The sequence below is a fragment of the Rhagoletis pomonella genome, unplaced genomic scaffold, assembly GCF_013731165.1.
Source record: "Rhagoletis pomonella isolate Grant_MI unplaced genomic scaffold, Rhpom_1.0 Rhpom_scaffold_00007, whole genome shotgun sequence".
Classification (NCBI taxonomy): domain Eukaryota; kingdom Metazoa; phylum Arthropoda; class Insecta; order Diptera; family Tephritidae; genus Rhagoletis; species Rhagoletis pomonella.
Window position 1 is genome coordinate 19170162 of NW_023458561.1, and position 14932 is coordinate 19185093.

At 33.6% G+C, this 14932-nt stretch overlaps 1 protein-coding gene across 1 annotated transcript in view; it reads left to right on the plus strand.

Moving 5' to 3' along the window:
- LOC118743603 (slit homolog 3 protein) overlaps positions 1 to 14932 on the plus strand; it is a 30366-nt gene that overhangs the window by 620 nt on the left and 14814 nt on the right. The window contains exons 2-3 of the mRNA XM_036476369.1: positions 11242 to 11772; positions 11839 to 12062. Of these exons, the coding sequence (XP_036332262.1) occupies positions 11373 to 11772; positions 11839 to 12062 (624 nt within the window). The 5' untranslated portion in view covers positions 11242 to 11372. The remainder of the gene's footprint in view (positions 1 to 11241; positions 11773 to 11838; positions 12063 to 14932) is intronic.

The window sequence follows — 14932 nt, forward strand, 5'->3', positions numbered from 1 at the left end:
AAAGCTTAAATTATATACATACATACATATGTATTACTAATAAAAATATTGTATGGGGGAAAAATCTGTCACGTCCGTTTGCAAATTTTAATTAAAAATTAAATCAACAACGAATTGCTTCTGATTAAAAATGAATTGGTTGTAATGGTCCGTAATTTGACTTTATTTAAAGAATGCTTATGAAAGGAAAACCTGACGGTATTCGCAGAGCTTTTCCTATTTTTACATGTACTCTGAAACCGTTAACCTCCATAATGTCAGGTTCGAGGCCATCAATAGGACCAAAAATTTATTCGCATTCAGCGTGGCCAATAACATAGACATATGTATATAGGGTTGGTTTAATATGCATACACTTTTTGTTTTTTTATAGACGCTTCCCTCCTATTACATTAATACAGGGACCAAATCAGGGAATCCGTGATTGAACTAAATTGTATACGAAATTTCTTTTTGGGCATTCGATAGGAGCACGCTTTTTCGATTAAAATTGAATACAAGAAAAAAACAGCTGTCATTTTATAGGTTTATGTATAGGTTTTTTGTTGAATAATTTATTTGCGTGAAATACATTTTTGTTGTTTTATATAAAAATAATAGCAGGAGTACAAAAACCAAAAAGTACACTAAACAATTTTACGCACAATGCCCGTAAAGATTACAGAATCACTTTGACATTAAAAGCCACCGAGTCGAAAATCCATCTGCTCTGGTAACACAATATTTTATGAATTCGCAATGTTTTATCGTAATTAGTAAAAACTATCTGATATTGTTTCTTTTAAAATATCAACCAACTTCCACCATTTTTTGTAAGTAAAATCTACCAATATAAATTTTTTCGAAGTCCGTGCACTGGAGTTTTCCACGTATTTTATATGGGGAAAAACAACTTTTCGTATAAATGGTATAGAATGCTTGAAAATCAATAATTTATCGATCGGAAAGCTCAGTTTCCCTCAGATTCTCAATAATAATACGCAATGTTTTCTTCAACCATTTTTTCATTGTAACTATATTTTATAGGTCCGCCGAAACCGCCAGAAAATGCAATAAGAGGACGAATAAAAAATCTTTAGTATTAAAAAATGGTTAAATAAAGAATTATATATTAATACCGGAAGTCTCCTGAAGAGAACTAGAGTTTTCCGATCGAAAAATATCGATTTTCAAGAATTCTATACCATTTCTACGAAAAGTTTTTTTTTCCGCATATAAAATACATGGAAAACTTTGTGCACTTTCAGCACTCCCTAAATATTTTTTGATTTCAAAATGAAAAAATTGGAATATATATTTTTTTCCGTATAAAACAATCCTAGGCGGTGGCGGCATTAAAATTCCGACTTTACTGTTTTTTGACCACTCTAAAGTACATACATACATGGCGTATGAGTAACATTCTTTCCATACTATTCATACTATGTTCATACTATTTCATAAACAAATTACGTATTTTCCTTTAACCATTCACAAATTTTTATTTATCTATAGTTAGTAGCTTGATTTTTTTGTAAAAGGCCTTAATACAAACGAAAAAAAAATTTACAATAAATCTGTTATTTTTTAATTGTTTATCTGTAAAAATTGGATTTTTTCCATAAAAATCAAAATATCTTGGGAAAATGACTTGATCTAGAAAATCATGATACAATAATTTTTAGAAGGTAGTTTCACTTCAATTTTTTTTACATAAAGCGTGTCTGTGACAAACACGCACAAACAAACTACTCCGATATAGTACTTGGGGATTTTCGCTTGTTATTTTAGATATTTTTTAATAGAACATGTAAAGATTTATATGTTTCATAATGATCACTTCATTTTTAATATACATACGTATACGTATTTAATACATACTTTTTTGCCACTGCTAATCACGTGAATAAAAATCATAAAAATGAAAATATAACGGCAATATTTCTTGTTTAAAATGTTTTAGATCCATTGCTCACCACAGACTTTATCGGCCGCCGATTTAGTTGGGCTCGCTATTCTTTTCATTGCACCACAACTAATTGGTCGGAGCGAATAAGCTAGTGTAGTGCGCGCACCTCCATACATCTTCATGTACATATTTCAAGCTACTATTTAAATAGGCGGCCGATAAAGTCTGTGGTGTGCGGTGGATATTATAGCTGTATCCTTACATCTATTTCGTGTGTTGCAATATCCACGGAAGCAGCAGTTAATTTTTTATTTCGGCTTTCCTTTTTTTATTTTTCCAACGTCAAAAGATGGATTTTTTTTTTTTTGAAAAAGTTGGTACAACAAAAAATACGAAACACGTTTACTGTCAGATAGCTAACATGGCGGATAAGAATAAGTAGTGAAACTACCTTCTAAAAATTATTGTATCATGTAGAAAACAATACAAATTCGTAATCAATGACTCAAAATTAAGTTTCGAGTCATTCCATATGAAAACGTCTGAAAATCCAAAAAATCGTCGCGTACAAATCCAAAATCAGTTTTTCTTGTTGAGATCAAATCCTTATATTTTTAATTATTTAGAGTATACAACTTTTTTAAATTATGAGAGTGTTTCTGGTAACTTTACAATTTTAAGGCCAGGTAAAAAACCTGGAGAAGCACCGGTAAGCAGGATCAGAGGATTGCTTTATGTAAATGGTAAAGTCAAATTGAAGTTGCGCCATACCGACTGCTGGACATCATTGCCACAAAAACGACCTCTGTTATTATAGCAATACGAAACGGAAATATTGTACGATGGTCCAAAAAATTTATCAATCTAAACACAACAGCCTTCAAACTTTAAAGCAATATATAAACAAAGATTTCCATTCGTTTTATGATAATCTACCTCAATAAATATTTAGTTTTACATTTTTATGAAATTTACTAAGTTATGCAAATTTGCTTAATGTATACAAATGTGAAAGCATTTAATAAAAATTCAATTATATTTATATTGAAATTATTTCTTGTATATACGAGCTTTCAGTGGATAACACCCATCGAAACTTTGAAAAAGCCATTGGGTCAAGTTAAAATGCTGACCGAAGAAAATAGTTCTCATCTCTGGCAATTTCATGGTTTATACAAAATATGTGTCCACTCACCACTTTGCATTAATTTTTATTACAAAAATCCAATAAAATCGTTTCTGACCATTTTTCATTACATAACAGGAGCAACGGGCAGTTAACTAATCTAGGCCACACCGCAGTATTTTGTACAAATTGCATACCGCCAAAAGCAAATTTAAATCGTGTATAAAAACAACTATGTGCTTTAAAGCGGCGCAAATGTTGATCACGTCGCAATTGAAAAGAAAAATTTGATTTTTTTTCATTAATCAATTACATATTTTTAATATATTTTTTTTTAATACGACATTTGCAAAATATTGCCTATTGGCACCAGTAATCAGTTTTTTTGCTCTCCTGAAAAGCTATTAAAAAACACATTGCTGTTTTTGTTGGCGCAGCGCCGATATGTACTTGAACACACCCACTGAAAGCAAGACTTTTAAAGTATGTACTTTGTCTGCGCTTGAATTTTTACCGCGTATTCATCTACATTTTTCCACAGCGAGGTACAATTTACGCGATTGTAATGTTATAAACAGGGAACGGATTTTTAGGACCTAAAAACCTATAAAAAATGCAAAATAAAATAAGTAAATAGGCTGAAAAAGGCAAAATAAAATAGCTAAAAAGGCACTAGGTATTGCAAAAAAGGCAAAAAAAGCCAAAACAAAATAGCGAAAAAGGCAGCAAAAGGCACTAGGTATTGCAAAAAAAGCAAAATAAGGCACTAAAAAAGACATAAAATACGAAGACCCATCAAAAAATACATTTATTTTAGAAATGTTTATATTACAAGTAAAACTATGAACTAGTTTCATTATATGAAAAAATTGTACTTTGACTATTTTATCCTTTCGAGTTTCTAACTCATAAAACTTTAATCTCTATAGATGTAGTAACATTGAACCACAAGATGCATTTTGAAGTTTTCTGGCAGCATTTTCAATCGATTTTCGCGAAGAAAAGCCTTGAATGTACTAAATGTGCGCTTGACGTAAGTTGATACAAGTGGAGCCCAATTTAAATATGGAACGTTTGAAACGTTCATAATATCAGGAATAAGGGCGTTTTCCTCGCCCTTTTCAATTTTATCCACACCCGTTAGCTGAGAAAAGGGCTTTGCATTTTTCCAACACCAATTTGGCAAGAGGTCCCTGCGCTTCTATAAGCCGCATGGGTATGTGTATATTTTTTAATCTTAAAAAAAAATTGTATATGCTATAATCACTTTTTTAAAGGTAGAAAAGGCAAAAAAGGCAAATATCTTAAAATAGGCAAAAAAAAGGCAACATCAAATATGTATATATGGAATCAGGCAAAGCTAAATCGTGGACATTCTTAATCAGATATACTCTATCTATTTAGCAGAAAAAAGGCAATTTCCATAAAATCCGTTCCCTGGTTATAAATAACACAAAATCAAAGTCTGAATAAAGGAGCGAAGATTGTAAGTTGCTGCTAATATTTAAAATAAAGGATGAATCTGCAAAAGATTGTTTGTTTCATTTCGATGTATGAATAAGATATTTAGGGAAACTCGTAGGGAAAAATTATATTTGCGTAGGGAAAAGTAGGGATTTTATTGAGATGCGGTAGGGATTTTTCTAAAATTTATTGGCATCACTGGTGTAAACTGTTAATAGCTGTATTCTAAGAAAGTCACAAAACTCAGCCCATCACTGTTGTGATTTCTACTGCGCCTCAAAGTTTGCCGCAAAGTTTTCAGTTTTTGTAAATTTCTTTAGCAGTTAAAATCTAATTTTTGTGACCAATTTTGCGGCGCACCAGAAATCACAATAGTGATGAGCTAAAGAGGGTTTTTTCTTTTTAATTTCAAATATAACACCGTGCGACAAAAACCAACAATTTTTAAAACACACAAAAATATCAATATATTCACAAAACTAGGAGCCAAATATAGTATAACTGCGTTTTTAGTTTTTCTCTCTGACGTCAGGATTTTTGTTTAAAGGACTTTGAAATTTCTAGAGTATCTTTATTTACATATGTGTATTGTAACTATCAATATCTTATAAAGAGAAGTGTGAATTTTTTGTATCTAAAACTAATAATGTTAGAAGGACGAAATTCGAGGATATGGTAGAACATATTAGCCCTTGACATATATTTTTTCCAAAAATAAATATTGGAAATTTACAAGAATATTCAAGGATAAAGTTTTAAAAGGACATTTTCAATACTTAATCGTCCTGGTGTACCAAAAAACATTTTTTTTTTCTAATCTACAGGATTTTTCCTTTTAGTTGATACCCATATTGTTATTCTACAATGCACCGAATCTTTTGAATAATTTTTTTATGCAATCAAATTCTAGAAATTCCAAAGTCCTTTAAAAAAAATCCTGACGTCAGAGAAAAAAACTAAAAACGCAGTTTTACTATACTTGGCCTCCAGTTTTGTGAATATATTGATTTTTTCGTGTGTAAAATTGACTGCTGTTGCACGGAGTATTAATGCCATCAAAGCATAAAAGGGACATTAACATTCTGTTAAGTAAATTAAAATTTAAGTAAAATTCTGTTTGTCTAAAATTACGAAACAAATCCCTGAAGTTTTATACTTGATCGGTTTCGTAATAAATTTATATCTGATATCAAATGTTAACAGTTTGACACTTGTCAAATCATTGGTTCAAGAGAAATTACTTAAAGTTTGAGCAAAAATGAGTTAAAATGTCCCACTCGTCACGTTGGAATGCCCCATGTGCATATACTACACACTTGTAAAAGGTGTTCGCTATTTTGCGTTCAACTTTTGCTTTCAACTCATGCAGGGTTGCGAGAAAAAAAAATTGAATGGGTAAATGTTGGCCGGCGACCAACTTTGTTGAAAGCTATTAGTTGAAAGGCCATTCAACCAAAAGTAGAATGCAAAGTTGAACAATGCAAACGACTTTTTATGGCGAATATTTTGATATTTTTTTATATTTTGATATTTTTAGCCATTAAATTTTTTTGTCGTGCAACCCTGCGTGAGTTGAATACAAAAGTGGTCTGAAAAATCGCCTCGTGCGAATGCCCTAGTATTTCTCAAATTCTTTTTTCAGTAATGTGTGTTTATCTAGTAACTTTTGAGCTTATAGCCTAGGAAAGTCACGTTTCTTCGAAGGTTTTCACTTATACTGTGTTCTTCCAGGGTTGAGTTTAAGTTTTGTTAAGAAATGTTAATAAAAGAAAAACCAACAAAAGTGAAAATTAAAAATTCTGTTTTTGAATCTTGTAGTCTGGGCATCTGAAAATGTGGTTACCCTAACTATCTACATGTTGTAGGCCATAGGATACAAATATTCAAAGGTAAAACCGCTCGCTCAATTTGTCGGCCACCATTTATTTTTTGAAGTTTGTCTACTTGATAAAATTGAAATTTTCAGAGCAACTCAAATGCCAAATAAAAGTAAAACAAAAAAACAAATAGATGAAAATATTCAAATTTTCTTTTATTTTACACTGAACGTCATGGTACAGGTATTGTCTTCCTAGAGAGCGTATTTCTTAAACAAACCTTCTTGCAGAGGACTTATTTAATTTGTAAAAGCCGAAAAAAGCTTGGTAAATAAATTCAAAATTTATATGGCTCACTTCATTTCAAAGTTTTTTTCTTTTGTTTTGAAAAACTATAAAAATGAAATTGAGCGTAAACAAAAAGCAAAGCCATATAACACAATGCCAGTAATTATTGTACCATGACCGAAAGTGAGAATGTACATATTTGTGAGATTGAAAATTTGCTGCCTCTCAGCGGTTTTACCTTAAAATTTTTTTAACATGGTTGTAGGCTGGATAAAATTCATTTTTAAATTATATCATACTTTAAAATATAACTGTCAATAACTTGGACCAGCATATTTCAAGATATTTATATCCCAACACAAGAAATATAATTACTTTTTTTCAAATACCCGTGACTTGGCGAAATTTGCTTGGTTGGTATACTTCACGTGGCCGCTGTTATTTATTTATTTAATAATAATAAGAATAATAATAATAAGTACATAGATTTCCACAGTTCCGCAAGGGTATATGAGCAATCTCAATAGTTGTTACATTTTTCTTATAAAATGCAGTGTCTTCAGATCAAGATTCCAACTCGAAATTATATTTGAATGAAAATTTCGAAAATATATACATACAGAAAAAAAGTAAAAAAATAACCATTGGTGCTCATATACCCGTACTTGCGTATGTAGCGTATACGCCCCGTTGCACCATACGCAGTCATATAACACGTTTACTCGCACGCCTTAACTTAAAAGCCATATTATTTAAAAGTAATAAAATATTGGCGTGGGGGATTTTTACGCATTATTCGTAATGCACATATGTTTAAGTACTTTATTCATGTATTTAACAATTGATTTTCGAATTTTCCAATAAAAGTTCTTAAAAATGGAATTTTAGTTTCTCAAACCATCGTCATATTTTACTCATTTCCTTTAATACATATCGATGGCTGAGTAGAAGATCGACCTATCTCGGCAGTCTGTTCGAGGACGCCCTATCTCGAAAAATATCGATGTCTGAGTAGAAGATCGACCTATCTCGGCAGTCAGTTCGAGAACGCCCTATCTCAGAAATCTTTTCAAGAACGCACTATTTCAGAATTTTTAGGAAAAAAACCTTACCTCAGAACTTGGTTGATGAACTAAATAGGGCGTTGCTGACAAATTTTCTAAGATAGGGCGTTTTCGGACTTGCTGCTGAGATAGGTCGATCTTCCACTCAGCCATCGGTATGAACATTCTATTTGAAAACGCAAAGTTATTATAAAAAAGAACAATTATTATTTTTTCGAGTGAAAATGAAAAAATTAGTAATTTCGGTACTTTCTCACCTAAATAAACGTTTTAAGGATAAAATTGTTCAAATACTTGATTTACGTTTTATTTTACTTATTTTTGGAACTCGATTGATTGAAATAAATGCAAAAAGAATGCTTTAGCAATTTTTGTCTGCCGAGAGAAGGGAGTGACAAAAAATAAAAAACAACTCGTGAGATTTGATTGATATGTACATAACACATGTATACATACATACATGCATACATATATATTCACACAATTTATTTGCTGCCGTCATGATTAAGCTCATGCTTAGTGAATAGTTTTGTACATATTTTTATTGCATTGTACTGTAGTATTGTTGTTAATATAACAGGCTTTGTGGGATTATTTTATTTAATTTAGTTGAATCTGACTTTATGCAGAACGACATAATATGAAAATTTTAAACTACTGTGTGACAATGTGTGTATGCATCAATGCACTCTGATGATATAAATATTTCTGGCTATGTGCATAAATATTTGCATTACACGGTTAAAAATTTCGGTTTAAATTTTAAACTTTTGGACTACATATCGATGGCTGAGTGGAAGATCGACCTATCTCGGCAGCCAGTTCGAAAACATTCTATCTCAAAAAACTTTTCAAGAACGTCCTATTTCAAAATTCGTTTCAAAAACGCCCTATCTCAGCTGCCGATTCAAAAACGCCCTATGTCAGCATATTTTCAATACATTTTGAAGTGCGATAGGGCGTTTTTGAACCGAATTTTGAGATAAGGTGTTTTTCAATAAAATTCTGAAAAAGGGCGTTCTTGAAAAGTTTTTTGAGATAGAACGTTTTCGAACTGGCAGCCGAGATAGGTCGATCTTCCACTCAGCCATCGATATATGACCAAACTGAATTCAGCTTCAAATACAAACCTTCCAAGTTTTAAAAAGAGAGAGCACATATGTTGGGTTTAGAATTTAAACTGTTCGGTGATAATTTTGAACGCAAACATTTTCATAATTAAGAATAAAAAAATAAAATCTTAAATTTCAGCTCCGTCTGATGGGGATTGAACCCGGGCTACCTTTGGTAGCAACCAATTGTATCAAGCATCTTTGCTCACTCAGCTACAGCCATGCATGTAAATGTCCTTTCATATGTTGAGTGTGAATCAAGGCATATTCAACGAGGTAGAAGTGACAATTCAGTCGAGCTCTCTCATAGCTGACTGTAATGTCAAAAAATATAAACAAAGAAATTAACCCTTTGTTATGCATTTACCATATTTGATAAAACTCAACGGCCCATAGCTATAGTCAAAATAAAGTCGACTCCTAAAGTTAAAAGCAGCTTTTTGACATAACTTTCAATGGTATATCTGTCAAAAAAAGCGGCTTTTAACTTTAGAGTCGACTTTATTTTGACTATAATTGCGGGCCAATGTAAATGTGGAAATGCAAATAATATAAATGCACATAAAATTACACACTAAGTGAAACACACTCATTTATAAACCCATTTTGGCAATTTTCTTGCTTTTACTAGCCTAATATTTTTAAGCATTTATTTTTTTTTATTCAAATACTTAATTGTAAAGTATATTAGACATTTTAAAAGGTATTTACATCAGAACTTAACTTCAATAATTCAGCTATTAAATTTTCGCAATTCGAAATTTTCTTTCCATTTAATTTATTAAAAGTTAAGTTATTAAAAGTATTTATGTCAACAAGGAATTCCGGTTTAGGTTTTGTTAGACCACCATTTGAAATTTGGTCTATCTATGTATATGAGTGGAAGATTTTCTCTTCATATTCGGTATAATAATTCCTGCCCGGCTGCGATGGGCAACAAATAAAGTCACTGGCACTAAAATGGTCTTCGCGCACTCGTGAAGAGTCTCCTAATGAAGCATTGATACTTCGCAGTTTTAAAATAACGCACAAGTTTGTTGTCCTGGCTCTTGTCAAACACAACATGCCGCCCGTAATTCCTTTTCATTTTATTATGTATTTAAAATCAGTCGCACAGCGCACAATTGAAAATTTATATTAAAAAAATTAAAATTTTGAATAGTTTAGGGTTAAGAGTTGACATTTTAGTCGCAGTTCAAAAGAGAGAAATGTCGAAATCACTTCTACCTTGTTATGCCTTGGTTTGAATCAACACCACATTTCGCTGTGTTGATGCCGTCAGTTCATAAGATTTGCTCTCTCTCTCTCTCTCTGAGAGACATATAAAATAAGGCATATTGAGGCAAACATTTTCTATTCCAGTTTAGATTTTAAACAAAATTTTCTAAAGATGAAACCTAGAAACTAAAATTAAAGTATTTTGGTTTGATTTTTAAACCAAAAATAGGAAAACATCATTTTCTCGGCTGCTAGACTAAAATTTAAACCAGAATATATTAAAAATTGCTTAAAACTATTGACTGGTTTAAAAAGTAGACTATAAAATAGAGGTGGAGAAAACATCGTGGCACTATCGATGCATCGATGTTTTTGCATTTTTGCTAAACATAGATGGTTGATGGCGACTGTCGATGTTTCCTTTGTACACTTTTGCGCATGTAAAATGAAATAATATTAGTTTCTGGTTTATAACCTTTCAAAACAAAAATAAAAAAATATTTTTCAAGACTTTCAATAAAAAATCTTTTAACTCTTTATAATATAATAATAATAATAGATTGGCGCTTACACATATGTAAATAAGTGTTTGGCCGAGCTTCTGCTCCGATTTGTGACGTGCGCCTTGATGTTATCACACTTTTGAGCGACCTCTAATAATTTTTGATTAAATAATAGGGGTGTTTTTTTCTATATATAGCATTAAAATTCCTACTTTACTTTTTTTGGACCACCCTAATATACATACATACATATGAAGTACCTAACGACGTATCAACAAAATGCAAAACCGCGTATGTGAGGTTGCATAAATTATTTTCTAGAGAGTAAGAACACTCGCATTTCAAAATGGTTCTCTTTTTTATAAAGCAATCGTATTTCTGGCTAGTATATTTCAGGACGAATGGATAAGGATTGAGCCAAGAGCTTGTGTGAGCAAATCCAATTTTTGACAGCAAATGTCGGTTAAAGCTTAAAGAGACGGCAGCGTTGATCGGGATTAACTGGGACTTAATCCGGATCAACTGCAGTTAATTCCCGAGTTGATCCGGATCAACGCTGCCGTCTGTTTAAGCTCTTACGCGGCTTTGCAGAATGACGATACGCGGTTTTGTACTTTAAACGACGATATGTATGTATATAATTTCGCTATGATTTTTCTCTGATTGATGTCTTTCATACTTACATTATATCTATACATATACATATGTATGTACATATATTTGTTTGGTTGATAATAATCTCCTCCGCTTTTAATTTACAGGCGTACAATAGGAGTGAGTAAATTAGCTGCTGGCAGTTGGTTCGACGAACGTTAGACCAGAATCGAAATAGAGGAACACGTAAGCGGCGAGATCGAGTGGATAGAATAGCGGTAAACAGTGATAGTGTAAAATGGCTGTGGAGAGGTCAAGCAAAATGCATTTCGTTACCAGTAGCCTTGGCTATGGCAGGGCGATTGTACTCTTGGCGCTTGTATATGGTTTGCAGCATATTGGCGCTCAAAATCTGCCGCAGCAACAAGTTTGTCCGGAACAAAATGATATAGCACCTTGTGTTTGCACGTTGAAGAAAAACGGATTGGACATTTTGTGTGAAACAACCGACTTGGCACATATAACAAAATCAATGGGTACTCTGAAAGGCCAGAGTCCCATCATATTCTATTTGAAATTGCGCCACAACAACCTTCCCAAATTGCAAGGCTTTGTTTTCTTGGCATTGGATATCCGCCATTTAACAATTCACAATAGCAGTTTGGCTGCCATAGAAGAGAATGCGCTCAGCTCATTGGGTATGCATCTTTTTCGAAGACCGAAAAAAACCATCCAGTTCACTAATTTGAAAATTGTCATTACAGGTAATGGACTCACGCAGTTGGATGTTTCGCTAAATCAAATGAAAACGGTGCCATCAGCTGCATTAAAGCATCTCTTCCATTTGTTGATCCTAAATTTGAATCATAACAAAATTAGCGTTATCCACAATAATGCTTTCGAGGGCTTGGACACATTGGAGATACTTACATTGTATGAGAACAAAATTACTACAATTGAACCGGAAGCGTTCAGAGGAGTTGAGAAGTAAGTTCGTTAAATCTTCCACTTTACCTTTCTAAAAGTGCTGCTAAATGTGGCAATTGAAGTTATATTGAAAAATCTGTCAAGTTCACAGTCCAGTCAGACCTGGCAATGCAAATAAAGCTATTTCGAAAAGTCTGTTAAGCTCAACAATTTCGGAAAATTATTGCAGGTGCAGTCAGATTATGCTTGAGAAGTGACTTTCGAAAGCAGTTTTGAAATTTCGATAATCGATATTTTGTTTATTAATTCGCATAAATTCGCAAATAAATTGATTAGGTAGTATCTTCATCAAAGTAAATAGATTTGCAGTGCAACACGAGCAAACTAAAATTTTTGAAAGCTAAATATTTGCACTATTTTAGTTGGGGGCACGCTTTGGAAGTTTAATTTTTGGAAAAAGGATTAATAGGTGGTCACCCGGAAAAACAGACTTTCACAGCAAAGAGTACTCCATGTATATTCGAACACACTCCCACGAAAGCCTGTCCCACCTGATTTATTCGAGACTTACCAATGCCTGTTCTTACCAATCGTTGTTCGTTCCCTGAGCTAGAGCTCGCGGTAAGGCAACTCGCACCATGTACTCTTTCCCATCATTTAAACCCAACTTTAGTTAGGTGGAAAAGGCTGCCCGAGTCAAACGGTACTCACAATCTCCACGGCTAACAACTCGGGCAAGGCGCTGGTGCCCTCTGCGGAGTTTAGCTGAACAACACAACCCTCCCTTCCTTCTTCTTTATACAATCTTCCACCTGCTCCAATCTCCATATGAGGGCCTAACTGCAGCAGAACTCCAACTGAACTACAGCGGACTTTTAAGTAAGGTCTTCATAGCTGCGATAAAAGAGTTGCGTCGGATGCAACGAGGTCGTGCAGCATCGCCTTTTCGATGTAGACATTATGGTACTTCTCTATGTTCATTGTATTTACATATATACATATACATACATACCCCTGCCACCTGCCCAGATAGACGATCGGATAATTGGTAGCATGAACAATTCGCCCCGATTTCCGACTTAGTCAGCTGTACTAGCAAAAGAGCGTGACCATCGTGGCCAGGTAGATCCCGGGAACATAATCAGAAAAAGTGAGAATAGAACCTGCAGACCCGTAACACACCTTTCTAGCTTAAGTAAACTTTGGCCAGCCGAAAAGTCCCTACCCTAGACAAAAGGTTGTGACAGAACTGATGCTACTTCAATTTATATTAAATTTCACCTTGTGAATGTCGCAGCCGGAGTTGAACCACTACCCGTTACAGGGCAGGCCCGAGAGGTCCGTGTTATCGTTGTACAATTACGATCTGTAGCAGATTAAATGACACTTTTTCCAGCCAGACCGTTAGTAGAGTTTGGCAACAACGATTGGAACGATTAGGCGATCTGGACATTGGTATAGATACTAGGACTTTGTTTAAACTTTTTTTTACAAAGCAGAAATTTCAATTGCAAATTTTGAAGTTTCTTCACGTAAATAGTTAGTTCGGCGAATGAGTTCAAAACGAGACTGGAAGCAATGCTTATAAAAGAAAAGATTTTATGAAATTTTTTAAATTACTTTCTGCCGGTGTACACTGTGGCCGCTTCATACAGGTCGATGCCCAAACACAAATTTTTATAAATGGTGGTATCACGTGTATAAACATTGAGTTAGTAACTGCTACCAGTTGTCATGGCAACATCGCAAAAAAATTTAGAAAAAACGTTTTTACTTAACAGCGGTTGCCCCTCGGCAGGCAATAGTTGCGTTCGCGTAGCTGTTAATTGTTCATATTTAACCAAAACTTACAAGTTTTTGCGTACGCGAGTAGGGGAAATTGAGAGAGCAAATTGACATTTCATTTTGAGGGGAAGCTGCTGGTTTCTGCTGGAAAAATTTTTGCCAACAGCAATTTGCCAACAGGATCAAAAACAGCTGGTTGACATTTACGCAAATCATAAAATTGAATTTGATGGTTTGGAAGTTAAAAATCACAAAATGCGACTAATTAAACTTGTAAGAAATAAGTAGTTATTTGTTTAATCAATAAACTGTGTCAGTATAACACTTTGTGATGACTTTTCGTACGTTTTAAATTTTACACTTTTGAATGTAAACAAAATTTCAATCAGCTGTTCGTCTAACTTGCAAGTTTCGGCAAATTTTCTGTTCGCGTACTATTTGGGACATTTTTCTCTTGTGAGAGAACAAATGACATTTCGCCGGAGTTTGGCAATTGGTTGGTTTTAACTGGAGATTTTAAACGAACGCACCTAATGGCAAATCTTCGAGTGTATTTCTGCCATGAAAAACAGCTTCTCATAAAAATACAATCGCCGTTCGGAGTCGGCGTAAAACTGTAGGTCCCTCCGCTTTGTGTGACAACATCAAGGCGCACGCCACAAGTCGGAGGTGAAGCTCGGCCAAACACTAACATATGTGTAAGCGCCAATCTATTACACAGGTTTACAAAAAAAAAAAGTGTGTGCATATTAAACCAAACCTATATATCCCTATGTTATTCGACATGCTGATTGCGAATCCGAGGTCCGTTAGCCTCCATCACGTCAGGTTCGTGGTCATTTGAAGGTAGCTTTTGTAATTATTATTATTATTTTTTCATGATCTAATGATAGGATCTAAGCCAAATTTATGGGACCACCTCTTAGGTACCTCCTTTCCTTAAAAAAAAAAAACTTATAGAAATCGGTTAACGTAGTCCAAAGTTATGCGATAACATACATAAAATAAATATTCTGACGAATTGATAACCTCTCTTTTTTGAAGTCGGTTAAGAATGGATTTGATTGCCCTTTTTTAACCAACTTCCAAAAAAGGAGGAGGATATCAGTTCGTCGGAATATTTTATTTTTATTATTATTTTTATGT